Here is a 17,692-nt window from a genome sequence, read left to right as displayed (position 1 = left end):
CCTCTCTGTCTCTCTCTCCCTCTCCCTCTCTCTCTCTCTCTCTCTGACTCTCCCTCTCTGTCTCTCTCTCTCCCTCTCTCTCTGTCTCTCTCTTTCCCTCTCTCTCTCTCTCTATCTGTCTCCCTCTCTCTCTCCCTCTCCCTCTCTCTCTCTTCTCTCTCTCTCTCTCTCTCTCTCTCTCCCTCTCTCTCTCTCCCTCCCTCCCTCTCTCCCTCTCTCTCTGACTCCAGCTCTAGCTCACTTTTCCTGTCGGTGCTATCTGTGGGTTATTAAAGGGTCGATTCACCCAAATTAAAAAAACAGAACCTCTCAGTCACCACTGGTGTCTCTCCGTGTTGGTCCAGGTTTCTAAGTCCAGTCGCTGACAGTTTCCTGCCTCCATCTCCCCTTTATTCTGGAGACACATCAGTAAACACACTGTGGGCCCTGTGAGACCTCAAACACATCTCTTCTAATCTGTGTAGTAACACCTGACTTCACACCTGCACAACACGTCCAGGTGTCACATGATGTCGTCACAGCGCTGAAAGTTACAGCGAAAAGTCAGTTACAGTCAGTTTTGAAATCAGAATCGTGACGGACATTCTTCATCACTTTCTGACATTAAATGATAATTAACTGACGAATAAAGAAACAATCAGCAGATGTAAGTGATTGTGTTTTGTTTCTAACGTACAGACAAAGGTTTGAGTCAAGTGCAATAAAACAACTGCTGCGGTACAGACTATTTATTATTGTTGTTACAGCTGTTTTTATAATTCATGTTTATGCTATTTAAGCTATTTATTTTCTGTGTGTGGAGATGAACTAAACTTCGCTGTGCAGCTGTGCAATGACAAATACAGGCATTTTATTCTATTGTATTCTATTAGAGAGAATTATTTTTTAGATTTTTTAATGCCTTAAGATTAATCAGTGAGATTTGTGATGTCATTAGATATTTTTAGGATGTATATTATTCCTGGAAAAATAGTTTTGGTTTCAGAGCTGATGTCTCTGAACCTTCATCATCATCATCATCATCGTCTCCTCGGTCAAACTGTTTTAAATTAAAGACACAGAAACGTCTTTTTCCACTTTGTCCGGTTCAGTCTTTGTGTTGATGCGGTGGAAGTTTCTGTAGGTGGCGCTTTTCTCTCTCTCCCTCCGAAACATACGACTATGCACCCGGCGATCACTGCTGCAGAGGCAGGTGTAGGAACTGAGCAGATTTATTTGCGTGTGTGAGAACTACCTCCACCAGGGGTGTATGAACACCTGGCACATGTGTGTAGGTGTGTGTGTGTGTGTGTGTGTGTGTGTGTGTGTGTGTGTGTGTGTGTGTGTGTGTGTGTGTGTGTGGATAAAGACAGGAGCACCTCCTGTGCTCCAGATGTGGACTTGACAAGTTTATTAGCCATTCCTGTCTTAAACCAACCTCATCCCTGAGGTGGGAGCCGGAGAGACGACTGATTCTACACATTAGGCCTCGTTCTCCTCGCCTGCTTATTCAAGCCTGCAGGAGCCCCATCTGTCTCTGGGTCTCTCTGCCACTCTCTCTCTCTGTAGCACACACACACACACACACACACACACACAGATTCCCTCTCTCACTTTACTGTACACTTGCTGTTTTCACACACACTGCTGCGCTCCCATAAGCCCATGTGAGAAAAAGACAATCGTCTCTCTCTTTGTACTCGCCGGTTTCTGACTCCGTCCATCAGATGTCTAGAATCTGTCGTGTGTGAGTGTGAAACGCTTCGACAGACAGATCAGTCCGCATGTATCGGTATTGGCTGTCAAACACCACGTCAGTGAAAAGCCTAATGACTCCAGCACACTCTCATAAACTGTTTGTCAGTTATCGTTTTCCTTCACAGGCCGATTTTATTTAAATATGCCGATGGGAAAATGTGATTCACTGCCCTGTTGTGACTGTTCAGTCAGATTTTACTTCCTGATATCCTCCGTGATCGCTCGGCTAATGTCATAGTTTATAACCACGGAGGCGTCGACACTTTTTGGCCATGATGATATTGGAAACCAGCAAAGAACATCAGTGACTCTCAGCCTCTAAATGTCAATGTCATCATTAGATGTACCATCATATAACCCTTTGTGTGTGTGTGTGTGTGTGTGTGTGTGTGTGTGGTGTGTGTGTGTGTGTGTGTGTGTGTGTGTGTGTGTGTGTTCTCTCAGCGATGCCCCCAGGAAGCCCAGGCCCAATCACGCGTCACGAGTCATCAGACAGCCTGGCGTCGGACCACAGCGGTCAGGACGACGAGGAGTGGCTCTCTCAGGTAAGACCTCCACCTTTAACCAATGTTACGTTAAAATCAGTCTGTCCCAAGCAAACAGGTGAGTGACCTCACCTGACCTGACAGCTGTGTTGTCTCATACTGTCAAAACCTGTGCAACATGAATGTGAAACTAACAGATTTAACATGGATAAGTCTGTTGTTTCGACATGTTATTTATGAGAGTCCAGCACATAATCACTGTGGTTTAACGTTCATGAAGCTGATTCTTTTCCACTTTATTTTACTCATAAAAATAAAAAGAAGCAGTTTAATGGCCTGTTTCTTGGATGTGTGGCAGACACCAGCAGCTGTTTGTTCGCTCATTGTTGTGAAGAGACAAACGTCCATTCGGATTAAATAACGAGGTGAACACTCAGTGACCAGAGAGCGTCTGAAAGCTGCGTCTTTAATCCAACATTAAAGATGCACTAATCAATATTTGTATAGAAAGATTTAATAACTACATTTCTGAGCAAACGTTTAGGCTCTAAGAGTAAAATGAGGATTCTTTCAAAAATAATACCGTGAACATTTATCATCAATTATCATGATAGAAACGGCAGTTCTTCTGCAGGTAGATTGTTCCAAACTTCTCTTGGGGAACTGGCCACGGTTCTTCTCTGGTTCTTTATGTCTGACGTCATGTTTGGGTTTGTGGTCGTTGCTGCAGAATTAATTATAAGACCAATCAGATGCTTCCCTGATGGTGTCGTGTGATGGATAAGAATCTAAAAGTAGTTTGCAGGGAAATGTCCTCACCCGTGTCTCCAGTTCCCCTCAGCTCTCCCCTCTCATTAAGCTTATAGATGGCTTTTATTAACCCACGCTCCCAAACACCCAGTTAGAGAGCAGCTGGGGAACATGGTGGAGCATTCAGCAGCTTCATCCTCCTCCTCCTCCTCCTCCTGCTGCTGCTGGTGGAGACCAAACACAGAACTAAAAGCAGCGTGAATATAGATTTGTCGGCTTAATAGAAACATGATTCCAAATGAATGCTTCTGTGTCTCCGTTGTTGATGGTTGTGCAGCCATTACAGCTTTATATAGATGATGCTCGTTCCAGTGAAAGTGGCAGAATTAACAGATCGAATTCCAACTTTTGAGAGTTTGGCAGGATAAGATTGTGTCGCGGCTGAGACTTCCCATCCCAAGTGAAACGCATGTGTATCAGCCCTTTGAAAAGTGTGGATACTCAGTCTGTCATTGCATTCATTCTGCTTTTAGATGATTTGCTTTTTGTGCACTTTCATTTCTCTGCGGCCTCTTCCTAATCACTAACAACGTCCTAAACTTTTACCGAAGTGATGAAAGTATCCGGTCAACGCATGTTAGAAGAACTCCAGTACACACAAACCTTTCAGCTTGGTTAACCCTCTTAGCACTCATCTCTGCTGCCGGCAGGTAACCTGCTACATTTTCACCATCAATAATTCCACTGCATGCATAATTGATTGGTTAAAATGCACCCCACTTAGCTTTGCAGAGGCTGTGGTTCATATCTGCCATGATAGTTTGCCAGCAGCAAAACTATCCATTGCACTAACCTGGATTTCTTTGGTGACTTCCTGACAGAACAGCGGTAGTGATGCATCCGTCAGCGGTTGGAGGTGTAGTAGTGGAGCTCTTCATACTGCAGCACGTTCCTCAAGATGTTTTGGAAGTGACTCTTCTACTATCAGGAAATTAAAGTCAAACAGGAGCTTCTAGATTTTTATTCCCGTCCCTCCCACATGTTTGAACATCTGTCTGGGACATATGAAGCACAGGAGCTCGGGGGGGTCGTGAAATGCTAAACACATATAGGCTCGGTTGAATCGGAGGCCAAGTGCTGCCCGGTGGATTTCATTATATCGTATCAGTGGCCTTCATTACATTATCAGGAGGCACTTGTGGCGTTGGGTCGGGATTTAGGATTGATCGTCCATCCGCTAATGAAATGTGAGGTTTGTGACCTTCAGTCTGAGTCCAGCCCGGGTCTCCACATCTCATCCGTCAGCTCTGATACGACGGAGAAGGTGTGATGTAGATCACAGCAGCTGATGGACGGTCAAATTGCGTCTTTGTTAATACGTGAATCAATATGCTCCAGGCTGCTGTGACTGTAGTTATTATTTGTCCCTAATTACAGATGTTGTGCAACATGATTTGTTTGAGGCCTTTACACTCACTCTGCCTCTCAGACAAACACACAGTGGATGAATGTGCTTTTATTTAAAGTGGTAAAGTCGGCTGCAGGTGGACATCAGAGGGATCCTCGCGGCGGGAAACACCTTGATGTTGAGCAGGTGGATGTTGTTTGAGGTGACTCATCAGCTCGTACAGGCTGACTGAGTGACCAGTTTAGGAAGAGGAAACATAATCGAGGCGGGGGGGGGGGGGGGTGACGTCTCTGGACTGTAACATCTGGACCTTCATCCTGCAGCAGAGAGCAGCCTGGCAGCTGTTCAGCTCTGCGGCTGGGCGTGACATTGATGGTGTTAACTGGCAAAGCACACACACACACACACACACACACACACACACACACACACACACACACTAACACACAAAGTGACAATCCTCCTCCCTCCTTCTGTGGCCTAATTTGCACAGCTGTGACAGACACATCCAGTGGCTTCAGAGATCGTTCACTCTCCATCACTTTTTGCAAAATTAAATTGTGTTGAACTGAAATTTCTCATTGACAAAAGTCGTCCGACTCTTTGGCAGCGCTCGCGGCTTTCAGTCTTCTTGGGTTAAGTCCCTCAGAGCTTTGCACATCTGGATTTGGGCAGGTCATCCCACTTTTCATGACAGATTGTCTGAAGCTCCCTCAGATCTGACGGGAAGCGTCTTTGGCTGCACCGCTCAAAGACAGTCGGACAGTTGGAGTTCTGACCAAAGACTGTCATGTACCTATGACTCAGCGTGGCTTCTGTCCAGTCACTACCACTACTGTAAAGGCCTGATCGATGGAGAGCTGCACAGATGGTTTCACTTCCAGCAGGTTCCTCCATCTCTGCAGAGGACCGAGTTCCTGTCCGGTCACTCCGTTCGGTTGGACGGCTCTGGGAAGAGTCCTGGGTAGAATCAGAATTACCTCCCTTCTACAAAGATCAGGAGCGCTGCCCCTCAGTTGGTGCACAGGAAAAAAAAGACACAGATCATTTCTAATAAAATAAGTAAAATAAATAATATAACAAAAATATGCACAAATGGAATTGCACCTGAATAAATAGCAGTGTGACATGAATAGCAGTTGGTTCCAGGTGGGAGATTTCAGTCTTTGATTTGTATTAAATTTCTAAAAACATATTTTCACTTTGACCTTACAGGTTAATTTAAAATGAAATCTACAACACAGTGAAATGTGCAAGAGCTGAAGGAGTCTGAATACTCTGAGTATCTGAACATGTATATTCATATACGTGTGTGTGTGTGTGTGTGTCAGAAGTGTGTGTATGTGTGTGTGTGTGTGTGTGTGTGTGTGTGTGTGTGCGAGCTCTCACTCCTGTCTGAGATGTTGGCACCTGGCAGCCGGAGTGGAGTGAGGCTGTGAGCCGAGCGCCGGGCCGAGGTGAGAGACGAACGTGTACGGAGTAAAGATAATGAAATGTGAACGGTGAGACGTTCAGAGACGTGTTAAGTGCTGCGGGGAGTTAAAGAAGTCAGAGTTAGCGTGGGAGAGCAGCGAAAAGAAGGAGTCCGAGGCAGGAGATGGGTGAACAGAGGAGGCAGTAATAGTCCGTAGCCTCTGCTATCCTACTCTCAGCCAACATTAGTGCCACTCAGCTCCAGCGCCCATGGACCTCCTGCCATGCCAGCACTATCTGATTTTCCCAGCAGGCCTCGCCTCATCCTCGCTGCCATACTGTTGCTACCGTCACACTTCTATTAACCCCAGGGGAAGGCTTCCCATCATGCAGCCAGCGCTCCCAGCACACACACACAAGACTCTGACGAGTTCTGACATCGTCATCGGACTTTGAGTGGTTCAGGAGCAGAACAGGCTTTTAGTTGGATGTCATGTAACTGAGTTCATCTCAGCTCTGCGTGGGGGCGTCTGGGTATCGGCACAGAGCTGAATACCAAAGCGCCTTGTCCGGGTCAATGACGGATTCTCAGGTAGCTGCCACTTTGTCCTTGAACGTGCTGATCAGTTTGAATAAAGTTTTGAAAACCGTCTGTGAACTCGAGCGTTTTAAAGAGCAGTGAAAGTGTTTGTTGTTGTTGTTGTTGTTTGTTGCATGTGAAATATTTGTCTGTCTGATGGACATTTACATTCTGCAGAAAATGAATCCTAATAACTTCGGTGATGACGAACTTTTCCTCCAGTGTCACTTTGACACACTTTGTCACACGTTTTGTTTTTGTCGTCAACAGCTATTGGACGGATTTGCCGTCAGATTTAATCGAGCTGTTGATGATTCTCAGACGATGAATTCTAACGACTTTGCGGATCCTTTGACTTTTCCTCCACGGTCGCCATGACATCGACATTTGTAGTTTTCTCTGAAATGCATCAGCAGCTCTAAAATGTACGGTTCATACATTTACATTCATGTTCCCCTGAGCATGAATTATAACTGAAATGATCATCAGGTGAAAATTTACAAATTTTCAAATCAAATACTTGCAAAACAAAAGGCCTCAACTGTCTTTTGTTTAGTTTTAGTTAGCAGATGTTAGCATGCTAACATGCTAAACTAAGTCAATTTGCAACGTAAACATTACCTGCTAAATATTACCATGGTAACATTGCCACTGAGAGCATGTTAGCATGCTAATATTAGCATTTAGCCCACTGCCCATTATTTATTATTATTGTTTGTCTTTGCTCACTAACCTGAACCTTCGTGTTCTCAGGTGGAGATCGTGACCCACACGGGGCCCCACCGGCGCCTGTGGATGGGCCCCCAGTTTCAGTTCAAGACCATTCACCCTTCAGGCCAGACCACAGTCATCTCCTCCTCATCCTCAGTGCTTCAGTCCCAGGGCCCCGCCGACGTCCCACAACCCCTCTTGGACTTCGACACAGACGACCTGGACCTGCACAGTCTGAGGTAAACGATAAAACAGTGAACCAGGAGCCAAAGTCGGGGCTCAGAGTTGTTATTAGACCGGATAGATCTCCAGGTGGTTGCTCTAATTTAGCAGAAATGATCCTAACGAGAGAATGTTTAAGAATAATATTCTGATAATCACAGATTTCACCACAATTATCCTCGAGTGTGTCCGAGCCTGACATCTGGGTCCTGGGACCAGATCCAGTCAAACAGGCGTCTGAGGCCCTGAGCTGTTTCTTTGTATTATCATTGTGTTTGTAATAATCTACTTGTATATTCTGTATGTGTGCAGGATCCAGCCGGTGCGTTCAGAGCCAGTCAGCATGCCCAGCTCATCGGGGCTGGTGGCCGACCGTCGAGGACAGTCCAACATCATGGACGCGGGATCAGGTAGGAAACCGCTCTCTCTTCTTCTGCTCCATAAAACAAGTCCGGTTCTTTTATTCCATCTTTCTCCTCCCTGTTTCATCCTGATGTATTTCATTCTCCCTCATATTCTTTACTGAAAACTCCTTATTCCGGTGTTTCCGCTGTATCAGTTGAGAGCGTCCGAATCGGTCGTCGTGCTGTCATGTTGGGTTTACCTACAGTCGCACTCAGCGCCGTGAGTTCTCACCAAACCTGGAAATGAATGCTCTAATACCAGGAAAATGACATTTTTCATATTTGTATCTACAAGCAGGCAGAGGTTTTTGCCACTGTAGCTGATAACTGAAGTCAGGGTTACAAAACAGTTAACAATAATTATTACAGCTTTACCATCTCACCTGCTTCAGGTGCTGCAACCTCCTCGAGAGGAAGGGTGAAATATATTGTGGGGAAGGGATGCAAGTCCAGACCCGAACACGTCGTGCATTTTTAAAGGATTACTTGGATGTTTTTGGAAGGTTTATGCAAGGATTTTATTTTGGAGTACTCCGGTCATGGCAGGACATAAACGTTACCTTAGAAGAAAGTGTTACAGCTGATGAGCTACAACATTTTATCAAACTTTAAAATGTCCATCAAGTATCGTGTGAAACGACACGCTGGCAAATATTGCCCCTGTGGAGAAGCTAGTGAGAGACTCGGGGTATCTCCTGGTGTGTGGCTTCTTCATGGAGGTTGTAGCTAAAGGGATGCTGTTCAGCTGCTTAGCTAGTTTTTGCTTCTCAGCTGTTATCAGCTTCTCACTGACTCAGTCTTCTTCCTTCTGATAAGAACACGTGTATGTGTCAGTGTGGGGACTGCTGTTATTGTCCTAGCACATCATGTATTAGCACGCAGCTGTGAGCAGTGAGATACTGATGAGTTTGCAGACTCAGTTTTGCACATGGTTTATTTCACTTGTTTTTTAAATCAACACATTTCTGCAGGAGTGTTGCATCTTTACAAAACATCCTCGAAACTTGTCACTTCCTGGTTGAAAAGACTCTGCAGTACATTTAGAAATGATTTTGATATTCCTGTTACTAACTCTTCTATCTGTTTCTACACGTTCTCTGTGACAGTTCGCTGTCGGGAACTAAAAGAGATTTCCTTTGCTGTTGTCTAACACCAGCACAATCCCACACAAGTGGATTATTACACGGTCCCTCCATGCAGCTCTGTGGATGTTGTGTCGCATCCCTCATATCTATTGTTATGTGCGTGACAAAAGACACTGATTGGATTGATGTGAATGGAACCAAAAAGTCTATCATCCAGTAGACGGGGCTGATTTTGAGTGTCTGTCTCCTTTAATCTGTCTAATCCAATCACGCACAGACGAGTGGATTCCCCCTTTAAAATATGTCTGTTACTCTCAAACTGTAATGCTGTTACATGGGTCCTGTGAATGTGTGTGTTTGTGTGTGTGTGTGTGCGGACGAGGGAATTATCACTTATTGCGTGACATCCTGTTGCCTTTTGTCTGACTGAAGAGATAGAGGAGCGACGGTGGCGTCTGAGGCTTTATCTGCTGTGTCTTGTGACAGACGTCACTCATCTGATCTGCCCCCGCTCTGGCAGAGAGCCGCTCCCCACCTTTTCACTCAGGTGTCAGGAAGTATGCGCAACTCGTGTCACTAAAAGGTGTGTCGCACATACACGTCTGATAGTGTCGGCAACACATACCGAGAGGTGTAAACAGATGCACGTAGATATGGTTTGACCTGAATTTATTTACCACTTATTTATGCAACCGGACACATTTCTGTCATTTATCCACATATTTAAATTATTGCAGAATTGATGCAGTTCAAATGCAGTTATAATAATAAAATAATAATAATAATCTTTATTTATTTATTTCAAACACAGTTTTGCTTTAGGAGATAAAATAGGAACGAACAACAAAAAATAAATGATAAAATTTAAAAAGAGTTAAAAGTTTTCCCACATTGTCGAGGAGATATAAGAGTAGCTGTTTGATCTTTTTATTTTCCATATTTTCATTTCTGTTTCAGAGCTGGTGTATGGAGTGTCGAGAGTGCCACTTAAATAATTACAGACTTTCTTACATGTTTATTTGTAATCAGCAAATAAAAATAAAATAATTAAAACAGTTAAAGCTAATCAACAGATGTGCATTTATGATGCATTTATAATTCCAAATTAAAAATAAATATTTATGTAATGTAATTAATTCCCATTTCCTTACTGTGTTTAAATGATGATTAAAAAAAATTAAAATAAAATCAGAAAATTAATTTTTGAGATGTGAGACAACTGTCAGACACATTCAGCAAGTAAAACATTTTTTTTTATATTATCTATAAAAAATTAGTAATAGTTTAATATTTTGCAATTTCTGACACTTGTGAGACTCCATATGTTTCATCATAACAAGATAAAATCTGTAGGAAACACCTTTTCATTCATGTGATGTTACTCACATCTCCACACATACATGCATTCCTTCTCTATGAATAAAATCTCTGTAACAATGTTTTTTTTATTTTGTCCATAGTTTAATAATTTGCAATTTCTGCCACTTTTCAGACTCTATATATATCATCTTAATAATAAAGAAAATTCTATATTTTCTTTTTTATGCATTTCTTAAATTGTGAAATTAGTGGATCTTTCCAGCTTCATTTGAAAACGTTGAACCGTGGCGCTGTGACGATAACTGGGGCCTTTCGTTTTAAAAGTTCTGCTTTACTCTAAAGAAATAGAAGAGCCGTGTTCAGACCGGCGGGGTGAAGTCTTTACCTGTTTGCTTTCTACGTCACCTGTTAAACCACAGCACCCCCTGCGTCTGAGCCTGAGCCTGTGACCTTCGCTCTCCTCCTCCTCCTCCTCCTCCTCCTACGTCCGTCTTCCTCCGTCTGCCGAGTATCATATCTGTGGCTCCTCTGTCTCCAGTGTCCTCTGTGTTTTCAGTTTCTTCTCTAACTGCTTCAGAGCAGAGAGAGACAGGAGGACAGAGCCTGGCCGAGGGATGGAGGTGATGCTTATCTCTGTGTGTGTGTGTGTGTGTGTGTGTGTGTGTGTGTGTGTGTGTGTGTGTGTGTGTGTGTGTGTGTGTGTGTGTGTGTGTGTGCGCGTGAGGAGGGTTCAGTGTTGTGTCCTGCCACTGCCATGGCGCCGCCTCTTATCACACACATCACCTTTGTCTCACCCTCTGAAGAACGAGCCTGTGTGTGGCAGAACTTACCAATATGAGTTTGAGAGGCTGATACCAACATTTTCTGGATCAGAGCTGCAGAAAATTAACACGCCGTTAAATCTGATCCGTGTCACGGGAAGACGAAGTATCTGCAGGCATCAAGATTCGATACACTGCCCACTCATAAACCTTTAGTCCAGCTGCGATCTGACGCCGAGAGAGCTCCTCTCCTCTTAGAAAAAACAGTCTGACTTAGTGAGCAGTGATCTGCCGGAACCTTCAGGCGCAGCCTTTATGACAGGTGAACGCTGCTCACCTGAACGAGCCTCTGATGAGCAGATCAGATCCGCCGCAGCGTCACCTGAATGTTCACGTCAAATCAAAAGGATGTGACCCGACGTATTCTGACCTGTCGTACAAAGTTAAATTGGTCGATGTCACCATTTTGCTTGAATGTGAAAACTGACCTGGAATCAGGCTTCATTTCACGACATGACAAAACCTCTTGTGTTTTTTTTTTAATCTTTCTGAATCTGCAGACTTTCTGATTACTCTCAGGTTTATGGGAAAATATTAGAGATTTTTAATGTGGTCTCAGACTATTGAAACCCAGTGTGGATTTTTACATGTAATGAAGTTACACACGGGAACATCTGTCACCTCTGTCTGTAGACATATGGCCTGTTTGAAGTATGTGAAAAGAGGATTATTTTAAACATCATTCTCATGTGATTAACATGTTGTTTAATGTGAAACAGCTCTTCACATGTGAAGGATTCACCTGGGGGACACGTGGTTTCTGCACGTTGTTGTTGTTGTAATCAGACTAATCTATAGTCAGAGCCAAGAGAGTCTGATATAGTCACTTCATCTCCTTTTCCAATATGAATATATGTGCTGATAGACGTTGTATCTTTGTTATATTTAAATATGTCATTTTACATATTATATTATATTATTTCTTTTGAGTATTTGATATCAACAGTTTGCAGTTTTTCTTTTCTGTGTACTCTCCACTTGGCAGCTGTAACTCTGCACATCTCCGCACTGTGGGACTAATAAAGTAATATCATATCTTACAAGTATAATATCCGATTCGTATGTGAGAATAAGAAAAACACACATTAATGTTTAATGCAGTAAACGGCTCTGGAGAGTTATTATTACATCAAAATCAAGAATCACATGACAGGATCACGTCACGTCATTTCATGACATGATTCCACCTGTAGGTGACATATGATAATAATGAAACTGATAATGATTAATAACTGAAATGAAATGTAAAGATATTGGCAGTAAATGAGCTTCAGCTGCTGCAGTTAAAGTAAAATCTGAAGAGTTGCATCATGTCAGCGTCGGTTCATCACCTCGTGTCAGGTGTCGGCTCTCGCCTCGTGTGCTGCGCCGTGTTACAGTCTACACATACAGAGACATGGAAGGCCGACGATGTTTTGCAGCCGTCTCTATCAGAATAAAGTGTTTCCTCCTGAGTCCTGAGGCCCAGTGAGGCCATCAAGCTGCAGCCCCCCCCACCCCCCACCCCCCACCCCCCACCCAACCCCCCACCCCCCCACAGTGACTCACTTACAGTCAGTCAGTCTCCCCAGTGTCTGCTCCCATCTTATCTCGGCCCATACACTCTGCTTATCTCTGCCCTCCCTGAGGTGATGGGACGCCGTCTGTGAGGGACACACACACACACACACACACCACACACACACACACACACACACACACACAGAGAAAGCCACACTTGCTGTTGCTTACAGGCGTGCTCTCTTGACTCAGCATAATTGTCTCTATGAGGAGCCCAACACCAACGCTGCTGTCTCACTTTCCACCATCCGCAATATACAGGATCAATATGAAGCTGTTATCAATATCCCCTACCCGCCTCGCTGTGTGTGTGTGTGTTGATGTGTGTGTTGTGTGTGGAGGCAGCTTCAATCCCAGCTAGACTACACAGTGGCATTTTGTGGCCCAGGAGGTCATATCAAGAAAGAAAGAAAAGGAGACAGACCTGAAAGAGAGATAACACTGCAAGACTGAACGAAAGAGTATTTAATCTTACCTGTGTGTGTGTGTGTGTGTGTGTGTGTGTGTGGTTGTGTGTGTGTGTGTGTGTGTGTGTGTGTGTGTGCGCACTGATAAGTCTCCCCGTCCCCCTCCACACTGCAGCAGTTGTGTTTTGACTCTGCAAAGAAAAGCCACCCTGCTCCACAACAGGAAATAACAACATGTGTAGTGTCAGAACAGTTTGTTGTTGTCATCCTCAGCGTGTGTGGACGTATGTCCCTCCGTCTTTGTTGCCACATCTTTGCCTCACTGTTTGTTTGTCTCCATCCATGTGTGTGTGTGCGTGTGTGTGTGTGTGTGTGTGTGTGTGTGTGTGTGTGTGATTTATCTGTGGCGGTGAATCAGTGATAGTGTGTTAGCTGGCGGCGGAGCAGAGCAGGCAGGACGACAGGGAGCTGGCTTATCACAGCACACTGAGGACACTTTGGAGAGCTACTGGACTTAGCTCTGGTGTCTGTGAGTGTGTGTGTGTGTGTGTGTGTGTGTGTGTGTGTGTGTCTGTGTGTGTGTGTTAGGGTTAGACCGATGAACTGGTCAACATGTAGGGCCAATATCAGAAATTCTCAGGGAAACACTGAGTGTTTGACTTTTATTTTATGAAGCTTTAAATTCAGAAGCTTTAATTAAAGTGTGATATGTGTGTTTTTCTGTGTGTGTGTGTGTGTGTGTGTGTGTGTGTGTGTGTGTGTGGTGTGTGTGTGTGTGCTGTATGTTTACCGGCGTGACTTCAGTCTAGTGTGTCAGTCTATAAACAGCGTCCTATAAAGCAGGGAGTTAATCAGTGTGGGATCAGCAGCTATCAGCCATTAGCCACATCCACCTCACATTATCACAGCTCAGTTACCTCCCCTGTCAGTGTGTGTGTGTGTGTGTGTGTGTGTGTGTGTGTGTTTTAGTCTCAGTGCTGTTCCACACACTACACACACCTGTTTATGTTCAGCTCAGGGACGTCCCGGTTCCTTAATCTGGGGTCTCTGCTGTTACAAAGTGTGATCAGGTTCTTACCTTCACCCGGCTGCTGGTTAAAATAGTTTCTGTTTCATATTCACAGACTGTGATTTCCACTTTGTGAAATGCTCCAGTGTAGAGAAGAGCAGCTGGGGTGGACAAAACATGGAACCACTAAGTGAAGAGAGGATCAGCTTTTAATCAGAGAATCAGAGAAACTTTATTGATCCCTACAGGGAAGATTGGAAAGTTACAGCCAGGAAAGAGGAAGTAAATAAGTGCAAAAGAAAATGTATAAAGAGTGATGTGTGGAGTCGAGTCTCCAGGCCTCCGGACATTCGCCCACAAACACTGTGATGTTTGTCTTAAAACTAGAGTTTAGATTTAAGGGTGGAATAAAAAGCAGTTAGCAGATTAACACAGTATAATCAATAAAAGCTGCTTGATATATTTATATATATTTTTCAAAGCTCACTGTGGTTTGTAATGTGTTTCTGATTTATGCAGGAAATGCAAAATATTTTTTTCCTACCACAGTAAAATGAGTGGAAACCATCGATTCCTTAGAAGTGTGAGAAAACAACAATCACAAAACATGAACAGGTCACATGGTCAGTGGGATTTTACCTGATCGGAGCTTTACTGAGCTAAAACAAACACCAGCATGTTTCAGCCTCACTGTGTGTGTGTGTGTGTGTGTGTGTGTGTGTGTGTGTGTGTGTGTGTGTGTGTGTGTGTGTGTGTGTGCGCGCGCACTGTTAGCATCACCAGCACAGTGCCCTGTTGTTCCAGTGACCCACCACCCTCCTGCCATCATCAGCACCACCCTGAGGCGAGAAGGGGCTTTCCCCCGTCGTATTGTTCTCACAGAGAGAAAGAGAAGACTGTGAATGGATGAATAAAAAAAAGATGAGGGTAGAGGCTTTGCCCCCCCCCCCCCCCCCCCCCCCCCCAACACACACTTTAGCCTGCCATCTTTCCCTCCCTCTTCATACCTGAGCAGCCATTTAAAGGAGCAGGCACCTGTGCTGTGGTATTCTGCCCCTCTTTCTTTTTCTAATACACACATACCACAGTAACCTATACCCCACAATTACCTCCCCGCTCATAAAGGGCCCTTGTATTTTGGTGCGATGGCGGCCACACTGACAACAGTGATTGTGCGGGCCAGAAAGATGGCCGGCCACCCGATCTCTTCCTTAAAGACAAATGCCCTCATTTCCCGTGACCCCCTCTCCCCCTCCCCTCCTCCCTCCCTCCCATTCCTCCTCTCCTGATGTTATTTTCATCAATAGGCACCTTTGTCACCTTGCTGCCACTCGGCCCCTCCACCCATCCTGTCCGCTGCCTCGGGGTGTGTTTGGTGACCCGTCGGCTGGTGACAGAACATAACAGCGGATCTCCACAGTCGTCGTCACCCCTCTTTGTTTTTTTGTCATCACTGCCCGATCAGGCAAAGGGAACCACTGAGCTGTTATCAGGATGGGGGGGGTGATCTGTAGAGAAAAAAGGAAGTAAAGTAAAAGACGAGTAACACGAGTGACAAGTTTAAATGTGGGTTCTGCCTCCTGGTCCCGGGTCTCCTGGAGGTCTGAGATGTGGAGTCCAGACAGAGGTCGGTTCCTCAGAGGAGAAGAGATTGAAAGTCGATTATCTGGAATTTATTAAATTTATAGATTTCATTTTACACATTTAAATTTCCGTTCACTTCCTGTGTATTCATCATTATCACTATTTTACAGCAGCTTTTTTCTTTGTGTTATTCAGACGTCACAAATCACTTTCCCTGCAGGGATCAATGAAGTTTCTCTGATTGTGATGTTAAGTAAAGTGCTGTTGCTTACACACACACACACACACACACACACACACACACACACACAATGCCATACAGTTCAGCAGCTGTTTGGAAAGAGAGCGTGAGTTACTCACCTGGAGTCACCTGTGCGCCACATGTCAGAGCTGCTATATATTTCTGAGTCATTTTGAGGCTTTTATGACGGACAGTGGAGAGATGACGGGAAATGTGTTTCTGAACTGAACTGAGCTGCAACAGTAAATATGTTTTGTAGGGAGAGTAATTACATCCAGATCATGTTTTCTATGAACTTAATGAGGACATGTTGTTAATTTATGTTTCTGGCACAAGCCACCGTCCACCCATAACACCTCCTGGAAACTATGCAGCAAGTCATAAATTTACTGCTTCGTTCATTTATTCATTTATTCATTCATTCATTCAAAAGTACAAATGCAGGCAGTGATAATGTTTGTTACAGAGTGTGTTCAGTTGTGTAGAAATGTCATTTCTAAGAGACGAGTTTGGATCAGACTCAAACGGACGGTCGCTGTCTGAAACATCATGAAGCTTTGTGGACCACAACACAGCTGTCCACCTATTCAGTAGTTCTGGATAAAAACAATCAATTTTCCAATTAATCATAATCATTTTTATTTGAATGATCCAGCATTGATTCTTAAATCCCAGACTGATCCTTTTCTCTGTATCGACTTTTTACTCTCGTAGTTACTTGTTGTACGTTATTTCAACATGCTCAAAAAGTTTGTTTTAGGTTGGAAAGTCACTAGACGATCAGCTGACTCTGGTTGTCTTGTAGCGGATCTGAAGATAATATCTACAAGTGGGAAAGACTGAAGGAAAGACTCTGAGCGCTGATCTGAGATCTGTTTGTTTGTTTGTTGAAGAGGCTACAAGATGTGAGGCCGTGGACATTGACTGAACAGTTAACAGCAGCTAACAGTTGCTAATGGTAGCTAACAGCAGCTAACAGTAGCTAACAACAGCTAACAGTTGCTAACGGTAGCTAACAGTAGCTAATAGCTCTGTGCACACCAGGCTGACGTCTGTGCTCACAGTAATAATTACAGCTGATGTCTGTGTCAGTAGAAGCATCTGCTCCACGAGTAGCTGTGGGATAATGTTTATTATTTAAAATATGAATAATGGTGGAGCTGGTTCTTTTTATTATTATATAAATGTATCATGTGTTTAGTTGCTTTGCATTTAACAAGGAAAATAAAATCACTGTTTAATAACCAGGAAATGTGCTTAAAGTTTTGCCTGTAATGTGCACTTTGCAGAATTTCATATCATCACTTATCAGCATGTGTCGCCTTGTTCTGTTCTGTCAATCACAAATGAACCGACTGATTAACAGACCGAGTTGTTGCAGCTCTGGAGGAGCAGAGAGATCTCTGTGTGCCAAACTCATCTTAACCATTTCCTCCTCGTCCTCGTCCCTTCCACGTCTTTTTTTTCCATTTTCTACTTTTAAGACTTCAGGAAGTATGTTAGCGTGTGTGTGTGTGTGTGTGTGTGTGTGTGTGTGTGTGTGTGTGTGTGTGTTGTGTGTGTGTGTGTGTGTGTGTGTGTGTGTGTGTGAGAGGCTTTGGGGACTACAGGGTGGGAATGGTTTAGCCACATGTAGGGATTTATGGCCAGTGTGCGTGTGACTGAGAGAGATCAGGGTGTGACATGGGATTGATATGGGAGGGTGCTGATCAAGTTTTTATACCGTGAGTATCTCTCTCTCTCTCTCTTTCTCTCTCTCTCTCTCTCTCTCTCCCTCTCTCTCTCTCTCTCTCTCTCTCTCTCTCCCTCTCTCTCTCTCTCATATATCTCTGTGTTTCTGCGTTGGCACACTTATAATCTGTGAGCGATGGAATGTCCTCCAGCATTAGTGTTATACAGCAAGTGCATGTGTGCCTGTGCATCCATGTGACTGTGTGTGTGTGTGTGTGTGTGTG

The 17,692-nt window shown here is 44.2% G+C and overlaps 1 protein-coding gene across 3 annotated transcripts in view; it reads left to right on the top strand.

The window, feature by feature from the left end:
• bcas3 (BCAS3 microtubule associated cell migration factor) overlaps positions 1-17,692 on the top strand; it is a 336,132-nt gene that overhangs the window by 104,165 nt on the left and 214,275 nt on the right. For all 3 annotated transcript variants that reach the window (XM_056373998.1, XM_056373997.1, XM_056373999.1), the window contains 3 exons: positions 2,182-2,282; positions 7,127-7,323; positions 7,619-7,716. In XM_056373998.1, coding sequence (XP_056229973.1) covers positions 2,182-2,282; positions 7,127-7,323; positions 7,619-7,716 — 396 coding nt within the window. The remainder of the gene's footprint in view (positions 1-2,181; positions 2,283-7,126; positions 7,324-7,618; positions 7,717-17,692) is intronic.

The sequence above is a fragment of the Seriola aureovittata genome, chromosome 4 (genome assembly GCF_021018895.1).
Source record: "Seriola aureovittata isolate HTS-2021-v1 ecotype China chromosome 4, ASM2101889v1, whole genome shotgun sequence".
NCBI lineage: Eukaryota > Metazoa > Chordata > Actinopteri > Carangiformes > Carangidae > Seriola > Seriola aureovittata.
The sequence above is the reverse complement of the archived record's forward strand: the minus strand, read 5'-3'. Positions and strand labels throughout refer to the sequence as shown.